The sequence below is a fragment of the Podarcis liolepis genome (assembly GCF_965112155.1).
Source record: "Podarcis liolepis genome assembly, chromosome: 3".
NCBI lineage: Eukaryota > Metazoa > Chordata > Lepidosauria > Squamata > Lacertidae > Podarcis > Podarcis liolepis.
The window spans coordinates 84,380,315-84,407,577 of NC_139557.1; the positions used below are offsets into that span (position 1 = coordinate 84,380,315).

Here is a 27,263-nt window from a genome sequence, read left to right on the forward strand (position 1 = left end):
AGTGTGATGTTTGTACACTAATATCATAAAGTCACAATACCATAAGCAAATGGAAACAGAAGTGTCTGACCTTTTCCCGTGTCTGAAAATTGTACAGATTTTATGAATCTCACAAAACATGTCTTTGGGATCTGTGCATCAGCTTCCTATGTAACTTTGGGAAATTATGGGTGGCAGCATTCCAGCACATTTCATCCTTTATTTGCACCTCCTAACCTGGATCTTAAATTATGTGTCTTCACTGTAATAAAAATAAACTCTTCCTTTTTTTGTTACATATATGTGTTTGTCTGTATATGAATATATAGTGGTGCAGTAACCTAACCTGAGTTCTAGTCTTTATTTTTAATTCTTTTGCCAACTTCCCAGCAACATGTATTTAGGTTTTCTCCACCCAGTTGGGAATGTCAAGTATAATTATTTTCAGATATGCTGGGAATGATGGGTAACCCAGTTGAGAATATTTATACTAACTTGGGTAAATGAAAGATGGATTAAAATGTTGCCAAGACCTTATCAGATTTGGGCTGGAGTGAAGCTGATCTCTTAAACCAAAACACAAAGCCAGAGTTATTGTTTGCAGAGGCAGCCAAGGGAGGCTGGAGTTGGTACAGTCTGAGACCAACAGGGAGGCACCAGGGGAGCATGTTGGAGCAGAAAAGTGGCAATAGAGGGAAGATTTCAGCTCATGCATCTCCAGAAGAGAGAAGAACCCACAGGCTGTGATAGATAAATTGAGGCAAGGCTCTGAGACCCAATTGCAGTTTGGAATCCTCAGTGCAGCTTGCAATACCTTAACTCAAATTAATTACCATAATTAACTGAAGGATTTAAACTCACCTACTAACTGAAGGTCTTGAGGTGGCTTACACTATGTTGAAAGTTTAATAAATTAGATAATTGCATAATAGTTACTGGGCATGGGAAAGGTGTGCATACATTTCTCCCTAGGTCTCTGATGTTCCAAATTTTCACTCTGCACTTGAATTTTCTGGCCTGGAACTGCTTGTTGAAAGAGCCAGAAGAAGATAGCGCCTCACAGGCTGAAGCTTGCCCACTGGGCTTCTTCTGTCTCACGTATCCTCTGGCTCTGGCAGCAGATGCAAGAGAAACTGGGGTGGGGGGAGGAAGTAAGTTGCATGCCTCCACACAGTCCCCGGATGTTCCAACTCTACATTATTGAGCAATCTTCTGGGTGAAGTGACAGTTGAGGGCACCACTTGGAACCGGTCATAAGTTTTGGCAGGCATGAAGTGGGAGGGGCAGCACATTGAATTTGAATGGCAGCAGAGGGAATCATTACTATTGCTATTTATGTCACTTTTTTGCACTCTGCCTCAAAATGACTTGCATAGTAAAATAAAACAAAAGATATTAAAATAAGATAAAAGCAATACACAAAAATTAAAATGCTCACCTGACAATATATTTAAAAGGAACGAGTCTTCCACATCATGCTTAAAAGATGAGAGTGAGACCAAAAATGAGTTTATATTGGAACAGCCAGGAAATATGACTACACGTGGGTGCAGAACCCCCTAAGGCATTGAATGTGATTATTTTACTTTATTTTATTCGTTAAATTTGTATACTGCCCTTCACTAATAGATCTCAGGGCAGTTCATGACATAAAACCAATAGTTGACTTTCCAGTGAGCATTTAAAATCAGCCACACTGGTGAAATACAAATATATATTCCTCTTATTTGTAGATGGAATGGTATGGAATTGTTCTGGGGCAAGAGATCCAGTGGCAGATTGAAACATAAGTGCTTTGCCAAAGCCCTGTCTGCCTTAGCTAGAGGGGATTCAGAAGAACTTTGAATGGAACTTGTGTCCAAAACAACTACATGCTAATGCACTAATCCCCTCTTATTCTCACCCGAATTAATTGTTATGGTTTAGCAGGTGTTAGGCTGCTCTTAGAGAGCTTGTCTGACATAGCCAGTTCTCCACAGTATGTTATATACTATGAAAGGCCCCTTGAGTCAGGGAGGACAAAAGAACACTGAGGTTATGTTTTATATATGTTTGGGATCTGAAAGCAATCTGAGTTTTGGAAATAACAATTGGTTCTCAGTCCAGATGGAAGGCAGCTCACAAACCTCACTGACGGTATGGAACTGATTTCAAAGAGGGAAATTCACTTGATGTGTATTGGAGTGTGTACTTTTTTTGTTTCAGAGTGAAAACAAACAAAAATGTGGGAAAGATTTGTATAGCTTTGTCTTCAACTCTCTCCCTCCCACCCCCTCACCTCCATGCCTTTTCACAGGACAACATCTATTTACTGAATGGTTACTGTCAATAAATTGTGTGTAGGATAAAAAATTGTTAAACACAGTTCTCATTTGCCTTTCCCAGATGCATCCTAAGCCATTTTCATAGTGACTCAATGTCCGTGTTGATATTTATTATATCCTTGCGCAAAAGTCTGTAACAGTTACTAGCCCTCAACACTGTTTTACTGAGTGGCTCACCTATCCACATATACTTCAGATGTAGGAGTGGGGGTTGCTGTGCATAAATGGCTGGTGAGCTGCTTTGGATTTGTGGGCAACAACTTTTGTGGGGCTTGCACTGCATATACAAGGGCAGCTAAATAGAACTTCCCAGGGCTTACCAAGCGAAACTATTCCCCACCGCCACCAATGGCAAACATGCAAATTTAGTAACGTTTGAAACAGCCCTAGGCATCTCTAAGCAATGTCAGAAAGATTTTCAGCCTCCTAAGGATTTACAGAGCTTTTTGTGTCCCAGCTATCAGCAACACCAAAGTTACTGTGGACAGGAGACCGAGCTTTTAAAACCTCTCTTTCTTAAATGATATACTTTCCTCCTTAAATGAGATGGTGACCTTGTGGGAATATGCACTAATGTGTGAAGATAACATGAGCCTTTTTATGTTGAGAAGTATTTGTTTGCAGAAAATAGTCCGTATGAAGATTTTCTCTGTAGTTTGGTGAAAAGGGGATTGTCTCCCTGTAGACGTTCTTAATTTACTGCCAGATATCAAATTGGTTTAGGGCCAAGCATGAGGTGAGGGCCAAGCACAAATAAACTGTGTATATTATGTGTAGCAGTAAATACCTACATCAGTAAATGCTACATAGTCAAAGCAACAAAAAACCCAAAACCCTATTCATATACTGCCAATTTGCACCATTTACCTCGGGTGGGGGAGTGGATCTTTCTGGCAGGCAGGCTGGATCTTAACCTCTCCCAAGCCCTACAGGTTACTTTGATAGGTGAGTGCGGCTGCCCACTTGTGAGCTACTTGATGTCACCATGACATCAGGTGAGGAGCTTTCTTTCCCCAGTTTGATTTCAGACGGCATGGGCAAGGGAAACATTTCCCACTGGGGTTTGCTGTAAATGCCAGTTGACCAGTACTTACAGCATGGGCAGGGACTGACTGTAATACGGAGTCCCCAATACCAAACTCTGCAGTGCAGCCAGTCCAAGTGATGCTTGTGCTCCAAATGTTCATCACCTGATTGGTGCACACAGCAAACCTTTCTTGCCAAGGAGCAATTGGGAGCATACTTTAGGTGTGGGCATTTTTTTTGGGGGGGGAAGCAGCCCCATGGGCCAAATCAGACCCCTAATTTGGCCTGCAGGCATTCCACCCCTGATAAGCCTCTTGGTTAATCAAGGGATAAGAGTTTTGCCTCAAAAACCTGTAATGTTCACATTGTATCGTGAAGAGAGTTTAATTGTTCCATTTGTTTCTCTCTTCTTTGTTTAGCTAACTGTTCACCACCATGCCAAAATGGAGGGATGTGTCTGCGACCACAGCTTTGTGTGTGTAAACCTGGGACGAAAGGCAGCACTTGTGAGGATGCTAGTAAGCAAGAAACGGCTTCTCCTGGAGGACCAGGTCCTGTGACTCCACCATGGCCTATTCCTCAGCGGTCTGTTCAGCAGACCTTTTCAAAGAAGGTTCAGGTCCAACAAAAGGTCAATCCCATGGCTCAGATGACCTTTACACTAAAGCAGAAACCCTCTGGATTACCACAGCAGATGCAATCACAGTAAGTCTTTTCCCTCATTGTGTGTTTTTTAAAAAAGTTGTTTTTTCTTGTGCTTAGCATTACATGTGAACAAGGCCAGAAGGCCCTCTCCTGTAGAAAAGAAAGGATGCATTTCAGCAGTTGTACTGTTTTTTGTAGCAAAGTTGCAGATATGGGTGGGGAGCAGAAGGTTTTGTATGGTATTTATGTATGCATCATACTCAGGAATTTTTGGGGAGCTAATTTGCAAGGCTGGGCTGGCAAATAAAATTGGTCCAAATTTTACCCTCTTTGCTCCTACAGAAGACTTGCCAGGATAATTTAATGTTTCACATTTGGTGTTTAGTTCTAGCAAAGGTTCAGTGTTCTCCTCCTCTCTTTTGTGATCAGGAAACATTTCTACAAATAGATGGTGATCATTAGCCTCTGCTAATGACAGTGAATCTGTTCATTAGCTAGTGACATCCTTTTCCTCCCCCATATTCAAGTGATAGAAAGACCTATCAGCATCTTTGGCTGGCTGGCTGACTTGCCACATGGGATGTACTGGATTACAGTGAGGCATGGGGGAGAGAAAACTTGGATTTGAGGAAGTAACTGAGATGTGACTGCCATGGAAGATAAGCAGTGGCAATCTGGAAACATGAACGAACTGCTGTTGTGATAACACTTAAATGGGATTCCCATAGGTTTGTTCCTTTCAGTGGGATAATACATTGTGTCTTCATTAGGTTTTTGCTTTTCATATGCATTGTTTATTGTCTTTTGGAGGTAGAGATTTATGTTTCATTTGCTCTCCCATGTTTATGTTGCTTTTGTGTGAGAGCCATCTTGCCAGCATAATTCAGAAGAGTCCTCAGGGTGGTTTACAACGTGTAAACACACACAAAAACTCTCTAGGTAATACAGTCATACCTCTTCTTGCGAAAGCTTCATGTTGCGTTTTTTCGGGTTAAGAACGCGGCAAACACGGAAGGCAAACACGCGCATTCAGACATGCGCAGAAGCACCACTCTGATTACAGACTTTTCAGGGTGCAAACAGCACCCCGGAACAGATCATTTCCGCAACCAGAGGTACCACTGTAACCTTAAAAGAAACAATAACTCATATAATAAGTATTGCAGTAAAAAAAAACACCACACACCCCCTCATTGACAGACCAGTAGGCAGTAGTAAGATCAGTGACTGTCCTAGGAAAAAAGTAAGCGATGAAAGAGTTGCAATTCAGCCTGCATGGTTCAGGATCACAGGGTCAAATTTATACAGGAAAATACGTAGAATAAGAATGAGAAAGTACTGGATTGGAGGTGGTCATGTTGAGTAAGAGGACAACAGGGGATTTGAAAAACGCTGCAGCAATAAAAGACAAAAAGAGCAGTCTGGACATTGTCAAAAGCAATCTAATCAATTCTTAAATGACAGAATGAATGCTGTCTCTGAGGCTGTCAGCTAACCATTGTGCTTTTACAGTTTCGTTTTCCTATTTTAAAAAGTGTCTGCCTCATACTTTCTGTTATCAAAGAACAACACAATTAGGAGGAATTTTCTGCTTGGCAAGAAACAGTAAAAGTTAGTCCAAACTAAGTGATGCTTTATTCACAATACTATATTTTTCATAGGCTTTTTTGTTATTGTTATCCAGAGTGTGGTGATATTTAGATGACGATAGCGTGCTTATATTTGTTTACATCTTCTCCAGTTCTGTTAGTCCTTTCAGCCAGGCCTTTACTATTTCCTCAAGACTTTCCCCAATGGCATCCTTTGTCTTGTAACATGGAGATTTTGACTTTGATGCAGAGCGGGTCTTTTATGAACTGAGTATTCCTTCTGATGGCAGTCTAGCACAGGTTGCTTCTTACAGAAGGCAGAAGAGGTTGATGTTTGATTTTCACTTTTGCCCTGTAGGCTTCTCTGCCACCCCCTCAAAGCAGATTTTCAGGAGACTGCTGGGGGAAAGGGAAATTGGCAAAAATAACTTTCCCTCTTTCTTGAGTGCTTATGGAATCTCTATTTCTGCCCCCCCTTAATTGGTGGAGTAAAGGGCATCTGTTTGAATAAGCTATGGAAACCTGATCAACATCCAATACAGCATTTCTTTGTGATTGACTCAGGTGACCCTTATGTGTTGGGACATAGGCTGACTCGGTCCATGCTGGAGTTGAGTCTGCCATTGATTCGCTAGATGTGCCAAAATCACAAAATTTCCATCTGAGTATGTGGTAAAATTGCCCAACTATCTTACCACTCCATGTCAGTATACATCTTGGCAAGTGAGAAAGGTTGTATTAATAGGCCCTCAATAAGTATATTTACACATATATGGACGGCACGATCCAAATATCTATTCATTCACTATTCTGCAAATGTAGCTCTCCATATAAAGAAGCTTTCCATGTCATATATGCCCCTACTCTTAAAATGGACCAAGAAGTGCTTAGAGCTCTGCATGTGCATGGGGGTTGTAGTTCTTGGAAGTAAATTCCATTGAACCAAACAGAACCTTAATACCCATGTTATGTACGGTATTTAAAATCCAGAGGCTGGTCTACCAAGATTTCATTTCTAACTCTTACTTGCCAAATGTATGATCAAAGGAGGAAATGAGGGAGAAATCCTCTTCCGATTTTGATATGTAGGAAAGTGTGCTTTCCCAAATGGGCCGCTGTGCTCCACTGATTTTTCTCTCAAATCAGAGATAATGAATATCTTAAAAGACTTTGTATTCATGGTTCATTCAGATAATGTCCCATGGCTTTCCATGGATCAGGAGTAGACTTAGTTGCTGTATCTTAGTTGCCTTCTTCTTTGATACCTAATGTAAAAAGTAACAACTGCTATGGGGAACTGCATATTCAAACCTCCACCGAAAATCCTAGTACAGTGGTACCTCGGGTTAAGTACTTAATTCGTTCCGGAGGTCCATTCTTAACCTGAAACTGTTCTTAACCTAAAGCACCACTTTAGCTAATGGGGGCCTCCTACTGCTGCCGTGCCGCCGGAGCACGATTTCTGTTCTCATCCTGAAGCAAAGTTCTTAACCTGAAGCACTATTTCTGGGTTAGCGGAGTCTGTAACCTGAAGGTTATGTAACCTGAAGCGTATGTAACCCGAGGTACCACTGTATAGATGTTAGCTTTGTGCACAAAGGGACAGCAGGACAAAGAGCGCTTGAACTCGAGGCCTGAACAACCCAGACAGGATCCAGTTAACTAGCTCAGTACTAAGGTATCTAGCTTGTGCTGACTTTCTGTGATATTCCCTGAGAATATCAAAGATTTCAAGTGAATTAGTGAATTCAGGGAATGCAGTTTTGATCAGTAGGGTATCCTCTGTTAACTACACCTGGAGCTGTTGATCCTAGCATTCATATAAGGTATTTAATACCTGCTCACATCATTCAAATACAGTGGTGCCTCGCAAGACAAAATTAATCCGTTCCGCGAGTCTCTTCGTCTTGCGGTTTTTTCGTCTTGCGAAGCACGGCTATTAGCGGCTTAGTGGCTATTAACGGCTTAGCGGCTTTAAGAAAAAAGAAACAAACTCGCAAGATGTTTCGTCTTGCGAAGCAAGCCCATAGGGAAATTCGTCTTGCGGAACGACTCAAAAAATGGAAAACTCTTTCGTCTTGCACGTTTTTCGTCTTGCGAGGCATTCGTCTTGCGAGGTACCACTGTATGGGCATATACAGATGGGAATTGAATTGTAGATCTCTTTATTTTATTTTAGTTATTGGTGATGTGCAATGTTTTGAAAATACTTCTTGTAAAATGAGTTATTTTCCAAATGTTCAGAATTCAGCATAGCTAGAAGAGGCTCTAAGCCCTCAAGTTTTGAATCTTGCACTGTAGGCTTCAGATGTTTACAAAAGGCACTATTTTTATTATGGCACAAGCTTTTGTAGGCAAGGTTTTATTGAAAGTGCAATAGCAGTTTTCTTAAAGCATATGCTAAACTGTAGCATTATTTTTATTCTTCCATAGTGTCTAATGTGAGGGCAGGCTTGGAGAACACATGACATTGTTGGCCCCTTTTCAAAGGGATTCCTTGCTAGCCTGTATGCTATAATAAACTTTTATTGTAATCCTGTCACATTGATTATATACTTCTCATACAAAATTCTATTTTAGTTAGCTGTGTTTCATCTCAATTTATTAAATGAAATGTTTTCCTTCTTAATGAATGTGTTTTTCTGGGACAGAGGAGAGGGGGAAAGGGGGTGCAGGGTAGTACATGAAAGTGTATGATATTCTGTAAAAAGACAAATTGTAGACTTTCAGAAATGCAGAGCAAACTCCATGCGAGCGTTTACTATTATGCTGTTGGGCAGTAGGTGGCAAACTTCGCTTTTCTTTTTCCTTATATTTATTTTCATACCACAGATTGCCAGAATTTGAAGAGGCTGGTTTGAGTTCCTTGGAAGATGTCATTCCTTGGCAGCATAATTTCGAACCACCTATTTTTGCTCATTGTGTATATGCCTGATGTTGAACACTCAGCTGGGCCGCATTTTCCTCTGGGGTTACTTGGATATGAATAAATGCATAGATTGTTGTTCCTTTTCTTCTGTGGGTTTAAGCAACAGATTGCTAATATGGCCAATACATTACAAAAGAAGGAACATCTGCCAAGGACAACACTAGTTAATTCGTATCATGGGACCTTGTCATATATCTCTACCCTAGTTCTGGATAATCACCTCATGAAAGCTCAGTTGCCCCTTTCATCCCACAAACGTTTGATTGAATAGAGTGAAAGGAAATGTTTGCTTGGGTTTCCCCCTAAAAGAGAATTACATGCAGGGGTGGTCTGACCCATTTCACCACCTGAGATGAAATGAGGATGTGCCAACCACTGCGCCCCACCCGGTTTTTTGCACTGTGCCCCCGCCACCCCCACTTCTGATGCTAGCAGAATGCCCTCTTCCACTGAGATGGGGCATTCCGCAAGGCATTGTCACTCATTTTATTAGCCCCCGGGGCGCGGAAGACAAGCAGCAATACTGCACACTGGAATGCCCCTACCTCCATTGAAATTCTGGTTCTTGCAGAAGTGGTGGGGTGGGTGGGGCATTGCCTCTTCTGCTTCTGCCACCTAAGGCAGCTGCTTCACCCAGCCTCATGGGTGGGCCAGCTCTGCTATTATAAGTGCCACAGGAAGTTCTGTGTGTGTGTATGATAGGTTGGATCCAGTGTGTCCCATCCTTGTACAGAAAGAGATTACAGCAGAAGTACCTGCTGGGGGAGGGCATTCTTCACCGGTTCCGATTTTCCAACTCCTTGCTGCTTCAGAGAGCTTCCTGGCAAGAGAGGCAGGAATAACCAGCTGCACCACTATAAGATGGGGGACACCTGGCTTGTCATTAGTACACATGAAAAGGGTTTAGGGGTCTTAGCAGACCACAAGCTTAACATGAGTCAGCAGTGTGATGTAGCAGCAAAAAAAAAAAGCTAATGCTGTTTTGGACTGCATCAACAGAAGTATAGTGACCAGAGTAATAGTACCGCTTTATGCTGCCTTGGTCAGATGAAACTGGAGTACGGTGCCCAGTTCTGGGCACCACAATTTAAGAAGGATATTGACAAGTGTGCAGAGGAAGGAGACCAAGGTGATTAAGGGTCTGGAAAAACAAGCCTTATGAGGAACAGTTGAGGTAATTGGGTATGTTTAGCTTGGATAAGAGGAGATAGGATAACCATCTTCAAATATCTAAAGGGCTGTCACCTGTTTTCTCCTGCTCCAGAAGACCCAAAGCAGTGTCTTCAATTTACAAGAAAGGAGATTCTGACTAACCATCAGGAAGAACTTTCTGATGGTACAGAATGGAACCTCCCTTGAGAGGTTGTAGACTCTCCTTCCTTTAGGTTTTTAAGGAGAGGTTGGATGGCCCTCTGTTATGGCTGCTTTAGCTCAGATTTCTGGGTTGGACCTCAAGGTCTCTTCCAGCTCTACAATTCTGTGATTCTCTGGCGCAGCTTTTGAAGGTACAAATAATTTCTTTCCACTTGCCCTATCACGAAAGCTCAGTGAACAGAACCCCACCCATGGATAGCCAAGATTTAAGCTTATGAATCCATCATGTAGGTTTTGTTTCATACAAATGTGGCAGGCAGTTGCTTTTGGTCCAGCAAAGGTACTATGTGCAAAAGACATGATAAGGCAGATCACACCATCAAGAGGCAGCAGTGTGGAATACAACCTCTTGTATTTAAGAGATCTGGCTAGGCATGTGGTACTGGCAACAATCTAGAGGTTTACAAGCACAGGAGGAAGCTGCAACAAGTTCAGAAGACTGAACTCAGTTCATATATTCTCTTCCCTGCTAACTATTTGTCCAGAAGGAGGAAAGGTTTATGTGTTCTAAGCCACTTTTCTTATGAACCAGTAGGTTGTTTCTCCTAGGCCCTTCAACATCTAAATAGCTTCCTAACAGGGACTCTCTGTATTTTCATTGGTTTCCAGGCACAAAACAAGTTGCTGGTTTTGCCCTGGAGATAGTCTGGCACTCAGTTATTTAAGGACTGCTTTCTGCTATGTGAACCTGCCACACAACTGAGATAATAATTACTGTAAACGTTTTTCTTCTTTATCTTCTTAGGTCAGGCAGATGGGTACCAGATATTTATTGTAGCCCCTCAAAACATGGGGGGGGGCATTCCTCCCAAGCATTGTGAATCTGAGATTTTAGTATTTGATCATCTAGATTCTTATGGATTTTTTGTTTGTTGTTTTTGCTGTTGCTCTGTCTAGTATGGTTTGACTGGATTTAGTCTGTTTTTTCTTCTTCTGGATAACTGATATATGAATAACTTTATTTAACTACTGCTTAATATTTTGTTTTTGATATGGTTTTATATGGTGGTTGTCTTCATGAATTATGTAAATTATCTTGAATTCCATATTTTTGACAGAAAACAGATGTACTACTTAAAAATAAATAAAATCCCCTTTAAAAATCCCTGTAAGGGTTTTTTTATTGTTTTCAGCTTGGCAAAATAGATCTGGGATGAAGGCTGCGAAGTGTGCTTCTGTATTTGTAAGATTTCTTTACCGTAAGATCCTAAGGCAGTTTAAGACAATAGAAGATACAGTTTTAAAAACAAATAGAGCCTTTGCAATCACAAAACAAATAAATTCAGCAGGAGGTAAGTCCCACAAAACAAAATGCCTTACCAGTCAAAGGGCATGGTAAAGAGGTGTATCTTCAGCATAAGACGAAAACAGAAGATTCCAAGCGCATCTCTGTGGGTGAGTCTTCCTTAATTTAGTGACTGCCACAGAAAAAGCACTCCTTTGGAGTGCCCTTCCCAACAGCTCTGAGGATAGTAGAACTAACAACATCAACTGCTGCTGATCTTAAGATCCGTAATCCTTTTGAGGACCACAAAGGTTGATAGACCAGATTGTAAGGTTGGCACATTTGAGTCACTTAACTCTTTAAAACAGTCATACTTACTTAGCTTGAGAACAGTGAACTCGGCTATATTGGATAAATGTCTTTATAAATTTTTATTAAATGGGATTTAATTTAGGCCTGTAAGCTTTTATTGATAGATTAATCAGCTGAAGCTTTAGCTAATTAACTGGTGGAAACAAAATTTTGATTCGTCTTGTGCCAAGTTTGATGTCATACTAGTGCCAGGTGAAGACGCTTTTATTTGACCACACATTCCAACACTTACTTTAACAATGGCTTTATTCTTTGCTGTTGGAATTTGTTTCATATTTTCACCATGTTTTTATATATCTATGGTCTTTTCATTCAGATTGTATAATACCCTCATATGTGCTTTAGAAGGATGGCCTAGAAATCTTTAAAATAGCTAAATGGCAGACCTGCAAATTAGGGCACATTATGGCTAGTACAAGGGATGTGGGTGGCGCTGTGGGTTAAACTACAGAGCCTAGGACTTGCTGATCAGCAGGTCGGTGGTTCGAATCCCCGCAACAGGGTGAGCTCCCGTTGCTCAGTCCCTGCTCCTGCCGACCTAGCAGTTCGAAAGCACGTCAAAGTGCAAGTAGATAAATAGGTATCGCTCCGGCAGGAAGGTAAACGGTGTTTCTGTGTGCTGCTCTGGTTCTCCAGAAGCAGCTTAGTCATGCTGGCCACATGACCTGGAAGCTGTACGCCGGCTCCCTTGGCCAATAAAGTGACATGAGCACCTCAGCCCCAGAGTCGGTCACGACTGGATCTAATGGTCAGGGGTCCCTTTACCTTTACCTATGGCTAGTACATGTGAAAAGGGCTTAGGGGTCTTAGCAGACCACAAGTTTAGCACGAGTCAGCACTGTGATGTAGCAGTAAAAAATAAGATAATGCTATTCTAGGCTGCATCAACAGAAGTATAGTGTCCAAATCAAGGGAAGTAATAGTACTGTTTTATTTTGCCTTGATCACACTATACCTGGAATACCACATTGCAAGGGGACTAAATAACCCTCGGGACCCCTTCCAACTCTACAGTTCTGTGATGAGTAATATGTAATATGCTTAGTAATATATAAATAGAATTATTAATATAACTTACGGTAACTGAAATTTAATATCATAGTTAATTAATAAGTGAATTGACATTTGCAGCAGTATAAATTCATATGCCAATAAATACTACTATTGTATACCACATTATATCACTCATACAAGATATGCATTTAAACAGCATCTTGTACTTTCAGTTTCTACACACACATATAAAATACTCATAGCAAAATAAGACATAATAATTACGGTATATCAGAATAGTTGCGCTTCTAGTGCAATCTTGTGCAGGTCCACTGGGAAATTCAATGAGACTCAACCCCAGTTAAGTGTTTGTAGAGTTGTATCCTTAACCCTATAGCCTCCAAGTTCAAGTCCTAAGATAATTATCATCTGTTTACTGGCAAATGGATCATAATACTAATGATTTTTCAAAGTAAAGTGTTGGAAAGGCTTCTGCCAGCACAGAGGCAATGAAAGTGGACACTTCCCTTTTCTGTTTTAACCCCCATGGCCTTGCTGTAGTAGAAGCACTATGAGGGCATTGAACAATCTGAATGAAAAGACCATAGAGATGTAGATATATAAAAGCATAATGGAAATATAAAACACAGAAAACCAATTCCAACAGTAAAGAATAAATCCATTGTTAAAGTAAGTGTTGGAATGTGTGGCTAAATAAAAGTGTCTTCACCTGGCACTAGTATGACATCAAACTTGGCACAAGACAAATTAAAATTTTGTTTCCACCAGTTAATTAGCTGGAAACCTATGTCCCTACTGTGGAAGGATGTGTGGATCCAGAATTGGCCTCTACAGTCACTTACGGACTCATTGTTAAAACCATGTTTATGGAAGGCAATGTTACTCTGCTACAAGTGATCATCGATGAAGAAGAAGAAACTGTGGTGGTCAACGCAGAATTCCTTGGGAATGTCTGTTTGATGTTTCTCACACTACAATGAAGTTCAAAGTCATTTTTTCCTTGCTGATGCTGAAAGGGGAAGATTGCCTGAAAGTCGCTATGCAATGTTTGCCAAATTGTTTGACATATGAATGTTGCTGTGGGTTTTTCCCCCTCCTTTTTGATGATATTCCCAATGTTCTAACTAATGGTGACTCATAAAGGATTTTATATCTGATGCAACATCCTGAGTAATGTGCTGCGTAATGTGTTAAAATCTATGTTCTGTGTCATCAATTATTTTTAAGCATCTTGATCAATTTATTTTGTAAGCTGAAATTGCTTGAAGACAATCAGTATATAAGGATAAGGATTTCTTTGTAGATGTACTGTCAAATTTTGGCCATATAGTGATCCAGATAAAGGACCTATTTAAGAGTTTGCTACAGTGCCACTATTCATTCCACTTTTGTCACTGTGGAACACATTTTCTTTTTATTAAATTAGTATGAAAATGAATGCACAATTATGCATGCTGTTATCTCTTGTTAGAAAAGATAAGGTTGTGATACTGGAGGTTTACATTTTCATGTTTGTTTATAGTTTGTGGCTATTTCAGGACACTATAATACACACACACACACACACACACACATTTATACTGTACAACACATAAATTATTAAAGAGTTAAGATTGGCTGCAGGTCCTTGTCAAACGTACAGGGACACATCCAGATTTGCTGCCCCATAATGTGTGGAATGCCTTCAGGAAGGTGCAGAAAATTATTTGGTTCAAAGACTGGATTGCAAAATGGGACTTAACAAAACTTTCATTCAAATGTGCTAGTCGTCTAGCTGATACATGTATTATTTAAGGTAGTTACATACTTCTTGATCACTTAAGTCTCAAGTGGTATACATTAAGATTATTTAAATAATAAAAAACAGAAAGTTTCCTTTAAATGTCTGTTTCAGGAGAAAGGTATTTGTTGGACTTCTGAATTCATTACAGTGGTACCTCGGGCTAAGTACTTAATTCGTTCCGGAGGTCCATACTTAACCTGAAACTGTTCTTAACCTGAAGCACCACTTTAGCTAATGGGGCCTCCTGCTGCTGCCATGCCGCCGGAGCCTGATTTCTGTTCTCATCCTGAAGCAAAGTTCTTAACCTGAAGCACTATTTCTGGGTTAGTGGAGTCTGTAACCTGAAGCATATGTAACCTGAAGCGTATGTAACCCGAGGTACCACTGTATTTGTTTGTTTCGAGCCTTTCACCTGAAGGGCCCCATGGTGGGTTACCACCACTGCTTTTTTTCCTAGAAAAATAGTCACCAAGTTGTAAGTGCTACACTTTTTAACAACAACGAAAAATAGTGCCGGTACTGTGTTCCCTTGAGTGCCCACTCAAAAAAGGCACTGGTTACCACATTGGCCAACCAGATTCCTTTGCTGTTGCTTTCCAGATATTCCTATTCAGCAACTTACTCCCTCTGAAGTTGGAGGTTTCCATATAGGCATCATGACTAGAAGTCCTGTAGCCGGCCCCTCTATGATTTAATTAATTTTTATTCAAGCCCCATGGCTCAATTAAAATGAAGTAATAAAGCCCATTGAACAGCGGGTCTCATCTGACTTTTTTATTTCATTACAGTATTTGGAAGTTACATTAGTACTGACACTTAACTTTATCTGTAACACGGGAAAGATAAAACAGCATTCATAACATTGATACTGAATAGAAACTTAAAAAACATAAAGCCATCTGAAATTTGTTTGTGCATGTGTGAAAAAAATCATATGTGCAATTTTCACACCAGTCCATTAAGTCCTGTGATGTTGCTGGAATTTATTTCCTTCAGTATCTTAACTGTTGTTTTCTATAGAGGATTCTGTGTTACAGTTTTGTTATGTGTGGGTCCCTGCTCTGCCCCACTTGATGAGTAGTAACACACTGCTTAAGATGATAATTTAAACTAGGCTAATATATTTGGGAATTCAAGCATGTACTGCTTTGAAGTCATTAAGAGCGTGAGGAAGAAAAGAGATCTGGAGCAGACATCCAGTAATGAACCATGTAAATCAAAAGAATGTTGAAAGAAACTTCTCAAACCTGACCCTAAGGATGTAAACACCTTATAGCTTTTATTTACTTATTTACATGATTTTAACTTGTTGATGACAAGATTCAGTTTCTGGATTGAGCAGAAATTTATTCTGTAGTGGGGAGTACCAGTCAAGCTGTCTTTCTTTTCTGCCTTTGTAGCACAAAGCCAAGATCAAAAAGTTTTAATGCCATGCAGCATTTGTAAACAAACAAAACTATTACATGTGGAAAATCTATTTACAGCAGTTGAAGTCCAAAATCTCAATGGATGGGCATAGCGTTGTGGAATTCTTGACTTTGTCACTTTAGAACAGCTGATCCCTTTCCATATCATAAACTGCTTTTGGATATTTGTTCAGTTTCAATATAGATCTGCCCTCTGGCAGCATGGGGACTTCTGTTTCAGAAATACAGGTCCAAATCTTATTTTGGGCTGTGGTTCTTTGGCTCCAAAATGATATTTATATGCAGCTTTTCCAAATACCTTAAAGTGTAGAAACAAAAAAATTATAGCTATTTTCCAATTTGTATTTTTGAAAATATTTGGTACACAGTCTTTAGAGTTCTTAATCAAATGTGAAATTTCTTGTAAAGGAAAAAAAGGAGGAACAAAATGCATTTTTTAGAAGAAACTAGAGATTTTCTTAAAAGCCAAAGGAATGACTTATAGGCTTTAAATTTACCTACTGCAAATAAGAAAACAACCTATTCCTAGACCTCTGGTATGCAGTCTGGGCTTTTGGTCCAGAGCACTTAAGAAAATATAGGCAAAGTGGTATTGAAATAAGAATGCCAAGTTCTTCCAGACTTTGTTGGTTCAGGCATGTGTCAGAAATAGCCTCATAGTTGCTACTTGCAAGCTGACATTGGACTGAAGTTACACCTATTTTTACATCAGAAGGGCTAGATTCCTTTTCACGTACTTTATCCGTGTTGATCATGGGCTGAAATCAGGGATACAGTGTTCTTTGGTTAGCTATGTTTGCATTTCTCTGCATTCCAAAGTGATGAATTTGGATTTAAGAAATGAGAGAGTGTAAAATATGTGCCCGTTTACTCCCCAAGTAAATAGTGGCTACAATGTTTGAATGCTTTACAAATCAAAAGGCACCAACAGTTGCTCTGACATTCAGCAAACTCTTAGATCCAGATATGATAATACATTTTTCATTTGTGTGAGTACTCCAGTCTCTCCCAGTTGTGTACTTGTGCAAGCAACTGTACCATACGAGCCAGGAATATGTGACACACTTGGCTATTGCAACTACTGTGGTCTTGGAGATTGGAAAATGTCTGCGTCTCTCCAACCGCAGAAATTACTGCACTGAGTACCCAGCTCACATGTTAAGAATTGCTCGTGCGAGGATGAAGTTAGGTAATTGCAACCTGATTTGCAACTCTTTCTGCAGAGCCAGTCTTCCTTAACTGTGTTTTCTCTCACTAGACTTCTTCTGCACCTGCACTAGCAAGGAATTGTACATGGTTGATTAAAACCAACTGATATGTAGAGTCAGGAGGATCATGTGCAGCCATGGGGACATATGGCCTTCTGTTTAACCAGAACATTTGCATCAAATACCATTGTATCATAGACCCAAGGTGCCCTTTCACAACAGAAAATGAAAACTGTGACAAAAAGATACAACCACAACATTATCCACACAGTAAAATTGTAGCTACCATCTTAATTTTGGGAAAATCTATTTACTCAGAATCAAATTCCAATGATTTCAATGACTAATGTTTTCAGATAAGAATGCTTAAGGTTTAAATTCCAGTTTAAGTATTGGTAACTAAAATTTAATTTCTAAAAAAAGATGGGGCACAATGCATATGTTCCAAAAAGCAAATGAATGAAAGGAAAAAAAGATGAACACGTCACTCAGTGAAGTCAGATGCTCTCCAGCTGAGAGTTTGGTAGATGAAGGATCAGTTTCAAATTCTGTAGCAATGTCAAGCATGTTGCCAATGTTATGTGTCCATTTGCTATTAGACAACGTCTTCCCATCAAGTGCTGTGATCAAATGTTGCAGGGTTAACTCGTTGGTGTGGAGGGCACAAACCAACCAGATCAGCTTATGATCAAGCTTGACCTCTATCCAGTGCATGGTACCACCCTCCCAGCCAGTGTTAACATTTGTAGAATCACCACCAATGGCCTACAGTCTCTTATCAATGCCCTTCATGAAATCTACCAGATTATTAGCAATAACCTAAGCTGGTTTTTCTCTCTTTGAGCCTTTCTCTGAAGTGAAATGGGTAGAGATATCTTCCACCTGGCATACTGCACACGGAATATTGCTGGGTAACTGCTGATCTGAATTGTTTGCTTTCAGCATAGCTTTAGTTGTATCTTCACAGCCGTTCAAAGAAGATGCAGTCAATTTCACCCCTCTGACAAAGAAAATCAAATTCCTGATCCAGGCATTTCATAACTGTTTCTTGGGCCCTTCTGATTTTATTGTGATCAACTACAAGTCTCTCCTTATCTTCAGTGATCAAGCCAACATCCATAACAGCAGCTGTGGCTTGCAGACCAACATCATATCTGAAGTTCTACATCAGACATAGGAAATCTCAGCCCTCCAAATGTTTTGGGACTACAACTCCCATCATCCCTAGCTAACAGGACCAGTGGTCAGGGATGGTGGGAATTGTAGTCTCAAAACATCTGGAGGGCCGAGTTTGCCCATGCCTGTTCTACATAGCACCATTATGTATTTCTAATGTGTCTGATGTTTGTCACACACCTTCCTGGAAGATGCTTTGGTGATCGTAAGGGTTGCACTGAAATGCCTCTGCTCTGGTGCGATTTTTACGATTGTCAGGCAGCTTCCTGGAAGGTGCTTTGGTGATAAGGTTCGCACCAAAGCAACTCTGGGAGGCTGTGTCTTCCGTGGGAAGCAGCAGCGACTCAGGAGGAGGAAGTGGCAAAGGTGAGGGGGTAATGAGGTGAGTGGGGGGGCAGGCAAGGGGGGGCATACCGGCACCTATTTTTCTTTAAAAATAAAACGCCACTGGGTACAAACATGCTCTGACAGAAATCCAATAGTCCCCAAAACACTCATCCTCTGCATATTTTTATGAGACTGTCTGACAGACAGTTGTAAGCTGGGTTCATTATGCTTGCAGTGTTCTTTACTGTATCCTTCAGTTACATGTATGGTGTTACTGTGTTTCCTCATCCTTGATATGTACATACTCTAGCATGTAGAAAACTGAAAAAACAACACCACTAGATTCTTTTAAAGAACATTTTATATTCAGAAAATGGGACACGGGTGGCGCTGTGGGTTAAACCACAGAGCGTAGGACTTGCCGATCAGAAGGTCGGCGGTTCGAATCCCCGCAACGGGGTGAGCTCCCATTGCTCAGTCCCTGCTCCTGCCAACCTAGCAGTTCGAAAGCACGTCAAAGTGCAAGTAGATAAATAGGTACCGCTCTGGCGGGAAGGTAAACGGTGTTTCCTTGCGCTGCTCTGGTTCGCCAGAAGCGGCTTAGTCATGCTGGCCACATGACCCGGAAGCTGTAAGCCGGCTCCCTCGGCCAATAAAGTGAGATGAGCGCCGCAACCCCAGAGTCAGCCATAACTGGACCTAATGGTCAGGAGTCCCTTTACCCTTTACCTTTATGTTCAGAAAATGCAAGAAAATGTTCATTGTGCCTGGTGTGTGTGTGTGTGTGTGTGTGTGTGTGTGTGTGTGAATAATCTTAAATCAACCCATATAATTTGGTTCTCTGGTTTGTTACTTTATTTGAGAAATAGAATAGAAAAAAGTCAAGAATATTAGAAATCATTCTGAAAAAAAGCCAGTTTCTTTTAACAGTTGCTGGCTGTGTGGCTGAGCTTCAGACTTACAGAAAATAACTTGCATTTATGAAAGATGGTTGGAGTTAGGGTTGGCTTATTTAGTCTAGACAGTATTTCTCTTGCCAAATGTCACTTTGCTCAGTTCTTCCGGTCATAATTGTTTAATAAAGGCAGTCCAAGAATATTGTGTATAAAGAGAACTTCCTTGGGCTCTAGAATGAATGATATTTGGGTTTATAACAATGTAGTACTTTAATGATTTTAAGGACATAGTCATAAGTTCACACAAGTGTCCTGTGAGGTAGAGGCTGCATGTGGTATATAAGCCCTCCTGGCCCACTAAGTGTGTCTGTTCCACAGTTGGGCCCACATGTTGGACAAATTATTTGTTGATTAATTTATGTGCAACCTTTAAATAGCAACAATAGCAGTTCATAGTATGATGTTTAAACTTAAAAAAAAAATGTTTTTAATGATATTGATGTGTTTGCTGCCATGGGCTTCCTATGGCAGGAAGTATGAGATTTAAATTGAATAAATAATTTTAAAAAATTATATACAGTGGTACCTCAGGTTAAGTACTTAATTCGTTCCCGAGGTCTGTACTAACCTGAAACTGTTCTTAACCTGAAGCACCACTTTAGCTAATGGGGCCTCCTGCTGCTACCGCGCTGCCGGAGCACAATTTCTGTTCTCATCCTGAAGCAAAGTTCTTAACCTGAAGCAGTATTTCTGGGTAAGTGGAGTCTGTAACCTGAAGCATATGTAACCTGAATCGTATGTAACCCGAGGTACCACTGTATATATATCTGCTACAGCCATGAAGCAGTAAGATATCAGACTTGGTCACTCACAAAATGGACATTCCCTGTATATAGCAAATGTAATAACACACAGAAAATAATATTTTCTCTGTTCTTGTTTCTTCAAACAGAATGATGCCCCTTTCATCCCAGACTTTGATGATGAATGTGCATCATGGCCAAAAACAGGAATATGTTATCAAGCCCAAGTACTCCACAACAAAGAAAGTGATTTCAGGAGAACAGTCTACAGAGAGTGCATTGCCTTTAAGGATAAACCAGGATCAGCTTGCCTCACCTTTTCAGTGTGAGTATGAATGAAATGGAACAAACTTTGGTGGTGATCTTGATGTATTGAAATAAATGGCGGGAGCTATCAAAAGGACAGGTTGTAATAATGAGTGGCTAGATAAATGTACATCTGAATGCAGCCCTTCTGAACTTTTGAGATTTGATGTAAAGTTTGATCTTCCTGATTCCCTTTTTTCAAATAAGATTACCTGCAACCAATCCTTAACAGTATTTAGCTAGCTACTTGATTGCACTGAGATCGCATGAACCTCAGAACAAATCTCTGTTGAGGACATGCACTTAGAGACACCCAAAATAGCTATCAGAAAACTTGACTGCAGCTGCTAAACTTCCTCTTTTAAATTTAAAGTATGATCACATTGGACTTTCTCCTTACACATTTGTTTTATGTTGTAAACCCCACCCTAAGATCTACGGGTATAGGGTGGTATACAAATTTAATTAATTAATATTGTAGAGCAAGAAAAAGTGCTGCCGAAATGATTGAGGTGCTGGAATACTTTCCTTTTAAAGCCATTTTAAATCAGTGGGGCTTTGAAGTTTAGAAATATTGGGGGGGGGGGAATCTTAAGTGTGGGATGTGATAGAAGTAAATAAAGAGACCCCCCCCACCATTTGCTTTATAACAATAATAACAACAACATTTTATTTTATTTATATCCCACCCATCTGACTGGGTTGCCACAGCCACTCTGGGCAGCTTCCAGCATATATAAAAACATAAATAAAATATTCCTCTTCTCCCAGGCTATAGGCAGATTAAACTATCTATGACCTTTTAAACTTGGGGTGGAGGGTATTATTTTATTTGTTAGGCATTTTTTAGTTTTTATACTGTAAATGGTCTTGTGATCCTTGGATGAAGGGCAGTAATGAAACTAACTAACTAAATAAATAAGATAGATAGATAGATAGATAGATAGATAGATAGATAGATAGTGTTTCTTAGGTATTCAGATATATTAAATCTAAAATATTTGATATTTAACTGTTCTTTAGCGGTCCAATGCCGGCAATCAATAAAGTAATAGAATGAATGTATGCCATAATAGTCTGTTGGAAGCTGTAGTTGAATTGGAAGCTGTTGTTAAATTTGATGCCAGAATTTGATTTTTATATATAGTGGAAATCACTAGTTTGCAATTAGTTCAACATCAGTTTTATATTGTGGATTGTGGTTTCTGTACCTTAAACATTAAGAGCAAGAGATGATAGATTCATGTGTTGCCTGCAGTGGCCTTCTATGTTAAAAGTAATTACTATGGACATTTACCAATAGCAAAATGCTGTTCTTACTCGCATTAGTAAAATATATTTTCTTGCTATATTAGCTACCACATAATTATATGAAGAGGGATAGGCTAGATAGAATTAGTGTTCTGTGGTGAATTGAACTTTGTTTTTAAAAAACAGCATTTTCTTCCATAGACAAGGCCAGAAAGGAATGGAAAGTCTCCTTGGTATTAGGAAATACAAAGTAGATAAGAGTAATTGCCCCCCCCCGTTAATTACTCTTATCTACTTTGTGTTTCCTAATACCATAATAATAATAATACTTAATTTTGTTTTGAACATATGACACTCCTGGGGGCAGATTCTTGTGGATGGGCTTTCAGTAAAGATTTATCTGTTTGGCCAAATGGGACATTGATCCACCATGATTAGTCTTCCCTTAGCCAGCCCCCACCTTCCTTTCTTCTTACATACAGGCTGTCCAGCAAATGTCACTGGCTGTCAGCTGTCTCCTCCTTAGTCTCAGTGTTGTCCTTGTAGAAGTCATCAGGGAGGAGGATGGGGACAAACCTAGAACTACCGTATTTTTCGCTCTATAACACGCACCTGACCATAACACGCACATCGTTTTTAGAGGAGGAAAACAAGGGAAAAAATATTCTGAATGAAACAGTGGACGTATCATTTTTGTGATTCATGCTGTGGCCACAGACATATGATCTGATGGTGAATTTGGGGTGACCCAATGCAAAAATCCTGAGAATCCCTGTGGATCCATGCTTTGTAACCACGTTTTTGCACCATTGCAGCCCCAGGCAACAGTGGGTGCGTGATTTGGGGGGGGGCAGGCTGTAGCCATGGACATGCTATGTGCTCTGATGGTGAATTTGGGGTGACCCAATGCAAAAATCCTGAGAATCCCTGTGGATCCATGCTTTGTAACCACGTTTTTGCACCATTGCAGCCCCAGGCAACAGTGGGTGCGTGATTTTTTTTGGGGGGGGACAGGCTGTAGCCATGGACATGCTATGTGCTCTGATGGTGAATTTTGGCTGACCCAATGCAAAGATCCTGAGGATCCCTGTGGATCCATGCTTTGTAACCACGTTTTTGCACCATTGCAGCCCCAGGCAACAATGGGTGTGTGATTTTTTTTGGGGGGGACAGGCTGTAGCCATGGACATGCTGTGTGCTCTGATGGTGAATTTGGGGTGACCCAATGCAAAGATCCTGAGGATCCATGTGGATCCATGCTTTGTAACCACATTTTAAGTGGGGAGGGAAGGAAAAACACAGAAGGCTAAGAATGCAGGAGAGGGCTATAACGTGAAGAAAGGAAGGCAAAAGTTTTCCCCCACCCACCCACACAAGCCAGCCACTGTTTAAGGATTTCATCCTTTTAAATGGAAGAAAGCATATTTGAATGCTGTGTGTCTCCAAAAACAAAAAGCAGGAAGTCAAATCAGAATTTTAAGCCGAACCTGTAATCTCTCTTCCCTTCACAAACATTGTTCCCTCCGGAGCAGGGACAGGATAGAGCGACGCTCTGCTTTCCTCTCTACTTGCCTGGAGGGGAGGGGCTTTCCCTGCTCTTTGTTCCGTTTGAGCAAACACAGCAACGAAACAGAGCAGGGTGGGCAGTAAGACCCTGAGGCAGAATGCAGGGAAGCTGCCACTTCCTCTCTTCAGGCTTCCCTTCTCCCTGAAGCGCGGTTTGATTTTTGCCTTATTTTTCGGCTACAGGGACCACACATTCGCTGCATAACACGCACAGACATTTCCCCTTCCTTTTTAGGAGAAAAAATCTGCGTGTTATAGAGCGAAAAATACGGTAGTTGGCTCTGCCTACTGTTGATCTCCCACCTCCCAGTCGTCTCCTCTCCCAGCCCATGGGAGAAATTGCGGAATCAGAAAGGACATGAGGCTATTTACCATATAAAGGATATTTACCATATAAAAATGATACACATAGTAGGGATCTCATGAGTTTTTTCACAGCTCTTCCAGGCAACATCAGGTTGGGGGTAGTGGTGAAAATAGCTGGATCAGGTTCAGACAGTTCAGTAATAACAGAAAATATTTCTGCAGAATAGAAGGCTTGTTTTTGATACTGGTTGATACTGGTTGACACAAGCACCTGCTTCTACTATGCTCATTTTCCTGAAATCCCAAAGTGCTTCACATACCTGATCTCAGAAATCCTTATAGCCACCAGTTCTTATGGCCACATTATAAGGTAGTTTATTGTTATCCTCATTTTTCAAAACATAAGGCTGATGATTGTATTAGCTGAGTTCATGCTTGAACTAGAGGTTTTCTACTGAAATCTGTCTGGCATTGGCTACATTCATTCAGTTTGATTTAAGCCAATCTGTCTTAATTTGTCAGAGTTTAAGTTTCGTCACTCAGTTCCAGTAGATCATTTATACGTATGAGAAGTTTGAGTCAAAATATAGGGCCTGGCACTAGAATTCCAAGTTGATAATTTGGCAGCACTGCCCCAGAGCATGTCTGCCAAGAACATGAAGGCTTGTGGGCCTTGCACTAAATGACCTAAGATTACTGCCTCTCCAGGGTGTATGGGGTTTTAGGGGGGATTTTAAAATGCCCCAGAGCATGTCTGCCAAGAACATGAAGGCTTGTGGGCCTTCCACTAAATGACCTAAGATTACTGCCTCTCCAGGGTGTATGGGGTTTTAGGGGGGTAGTACCTCTGGTGGGGGACATGTTGTGCTCCTTCTGGGTTGTTTGTCCACCTTTGGTCCCCACCCCGCACTCTGCTCCCAGCTGTGGCTGCTAGAAGCTGTCAGCATATGACAGCGGCCACACCCCAGGAACGGCTTCAGCTACTCAGTTAAACCAGGTGACAGTAGCCAATGTGTCTCATACCCTAAGTAAGTTAGGGACTTGCCCTGCATGAGAAGACAGGCTCTGGTGGATGGAGTGTACAAGACCAATGGTTAAGAAGACGGTTTCTGCACATGCTGTAGAGGGAAGAGAGGGGCTGATGGGACTTGTCAACCTGGGAAGGTAACCCATCTAGGAAAGGAAAACTCTGATCCTAAAAGTCTGTTGCCTTGCGGGACATCTTCAGGTGAAGAAAAGGTGAAGGAGTAAACCCTACACAAATCCGGAGTGGAAAACCTCAGATGGTTGAATGGTGCCTTGTACGCCTCTTTCTGGCAACTCCTGCAGGCAAACTGGTACCGAACATATTGGTCTGTTTTCCTTTGGATCACATCAGTGAGGTCAAGAAAGGAGTTTTGTTGTCTGGGCAGCCCAGGACCCCGGGGAGGTTAGTTTTGTGCTGCTAACACAGCGGTTTGACTTCACCCCCATAGGCACACTCCATTGTCTCTCAAGACAGATGGGTGCCTCTCTGTTTTCTTGAATCTTTTTAAGGATTTCAGGGATAGATCAGTACAATTTAAACAGCCTTTTTCCATAGATGAAGAGAAAGGCGAAAGCTGCTTTCCGTCAGAAGAACTTTTAAGGCACAGTTTTGACCCTTTACCCTGGGGATTGATTGTCGGAGCCTCACAAGCAATTATTAGAAGAAACAACAGGTGAAATGAGAAAGTGCAGAGCTTGTACAATAGAGGGTAAATATAGACCAAGATGAGAGCACATATTGAAAGATGTACTTAAAAATAAATATGGAACAGCTGTCTGAATTATTGGGCATTGTTGATGTTATGCACTGAAAATAAGTCATAGGCTCCACAGAGGAAAAATAAAATATGTGATCATCTAATTCAGGACCATAAAGTAGTTGACAACTTTTAGCCCAGAATTCTTGTGAGCTCATCTTTCCATCTCTAAAAATATTCTTAATACAAGATTGCCGAAGCACTGGAAAATGTACAGTTCACATTATCTATTCAGGGATAAGTTTCTTGTCTTTCTAGTGTGTTTTAGTCAGTCACCATTTTTTTCTTTTTAAAGGATACATTGTTGATTCAATACAAAGCACATAACCGTAAATGTTGTGTACTAAATTTAACAATAACAATTCAAATTATCTGTGACTAAATTTTTATATTACAATGGAATTGAAACACTGATGCTCAAAATATCAACCAATTTTATAATTTTTTTATCTTTTAAAAAGTTCCATGTTTCATAGAAAACTTGCCCATTAAAATTTTATTTAAAAAGTGGAACACATTGATTTATAAGGCTCCCAAGCGTATAGTACGGCTTGAAATAAGAGAATATGGAATCATTTGATTAAGGTTTGGCCTTAACTGTAGAAATTTTGCCTGTGAAAATATATTACTTTCTTATTTGGGGAAAGATTGCATTTTACAATTTCTGTCCTTGTTAGAGACTGTTTTGGGGCCAGCTCGTAATTTAAATGAGCTACATTTCCCCAAATTCTTGTCAAAAGACAGCTGCATTTTGGTTTGCGTTTTGTTTCTGAAAGTGCAAATTAGATAATTTTGTATTAAAATGCAAATATAATTTCTCTCTGATCGCTAGTAAAGAGCATTTCCTCTTTATCAAAAACTCATTATACAAATTGTAATGTGTTCAAGGTGGGAGCAGATAACCAATCAAAAGGCATTTAAAAGTGTGTATGTGGTACCTGCAGCAACCATAGATTGAGAGGGTGCTTTTAGCATTTGTATCTGGAAGGACAGATCCTGAAGCTGAGACTCCAATACTTTGGCCACCTCATGAGAAGAGACTCCCTGGAAAAGACCCTGATGTTGGGAAAGATGGAGGACACAAGGAGAAGGAGACGACAGAGGATGAGATGGTTGGACAGTGTTCTCGAAGCTACCAGCATGAGTTTGACCAAACTGCGGGAGGCAGTGGAAGACAGGAGTGCCTGGCGTGCTCTGGTCCATGGGGTCACGAAGAGTCGGACACAATTAAACGACTAAACAACAACAACAATTCATGAGGACCAAGAAAGGACAGGGGTAAATAGAGAAGGATGCAACCCCTCTTCGGTTCTTGTGGACCGAAGCAAACATCACTGTGTATATTTGCAAGAACGCTTTGGGAGAGAAGTCTAGAATGGAATCTCTTTCCTGGAGCTAAGCAGTTTTAGCCCCACAATTTCCTTTGCCTTCAAGTTACTAGTTTCTATCTGATGGAGAAGAGATTCTGAAGGGCACAGAGGGGTCTCTGACATTTGCCACTTGAGCACACAAATGAAGTTGTACTGCATGATACTATGAAACATGACTAAGAAATCTTGGGTTCTGGGTTGTGAAGTGCCATTCCCAAAGAGGCCACTCCACACGCTAGAAGGCAGCATTTCTCAGAGCCATGCATTGTAATGCCACACAGTACAATTCCATTTATTTATGTAACTCTGTATAACTCCTTTTTCCCCATTGCTGAGCTTTTGGTGTGTGGCCAAAAACTGGCTCTTTTAGGAAAAGCCTTGGGCTGATTTAGAGTCGCTTAAAGAATATTTATTTTTTTGCTGCTGTAACTGTTTTGTTTTTATTATTACTTTTTTCTTTTTGTTAATTTAAAACTGTATAATCATGTTATAGTCAGCAGCTTTGACAGTGTTACAGAAAGGAATACAGAAGTATTTTAATCTAATAATAAACAAATGAATAAACTTGAGCTCTAAGAGGGGT

The 27,263-nt window shown here is 40.5% G+C and overlaps 1 protein-coding gene across 12 annotated transcripts in view; it reads left to right on the forward strand.

The window, feature by feature from the left end:
- LTBP1 (latent transforming growth factor beta binding protein 1) overlaps positions 1-27,263 on the forward strand; it is a 217,664-nt gene that overhangs the window by 41,170 nt on the left and 149,231 nt on the right. For all 12 annotated transcript variants that reach the window (XM_083497058.1, XM_083497044.1, XM_083497052.1 and 9 more), the window contains exons 3-4: positions 3,749-4,034; positions 20,247-20,422. In XM_083497058.1, coding sequence (XP_083353184.1) covers positions 3,749-4,034; positions 20,247-20,422 — 462 coding nt within the window. The remainder of the gene's footprint in view (positions 1-3,748; positions 4,035-20,246; positions 20,423-27,263) is intronic.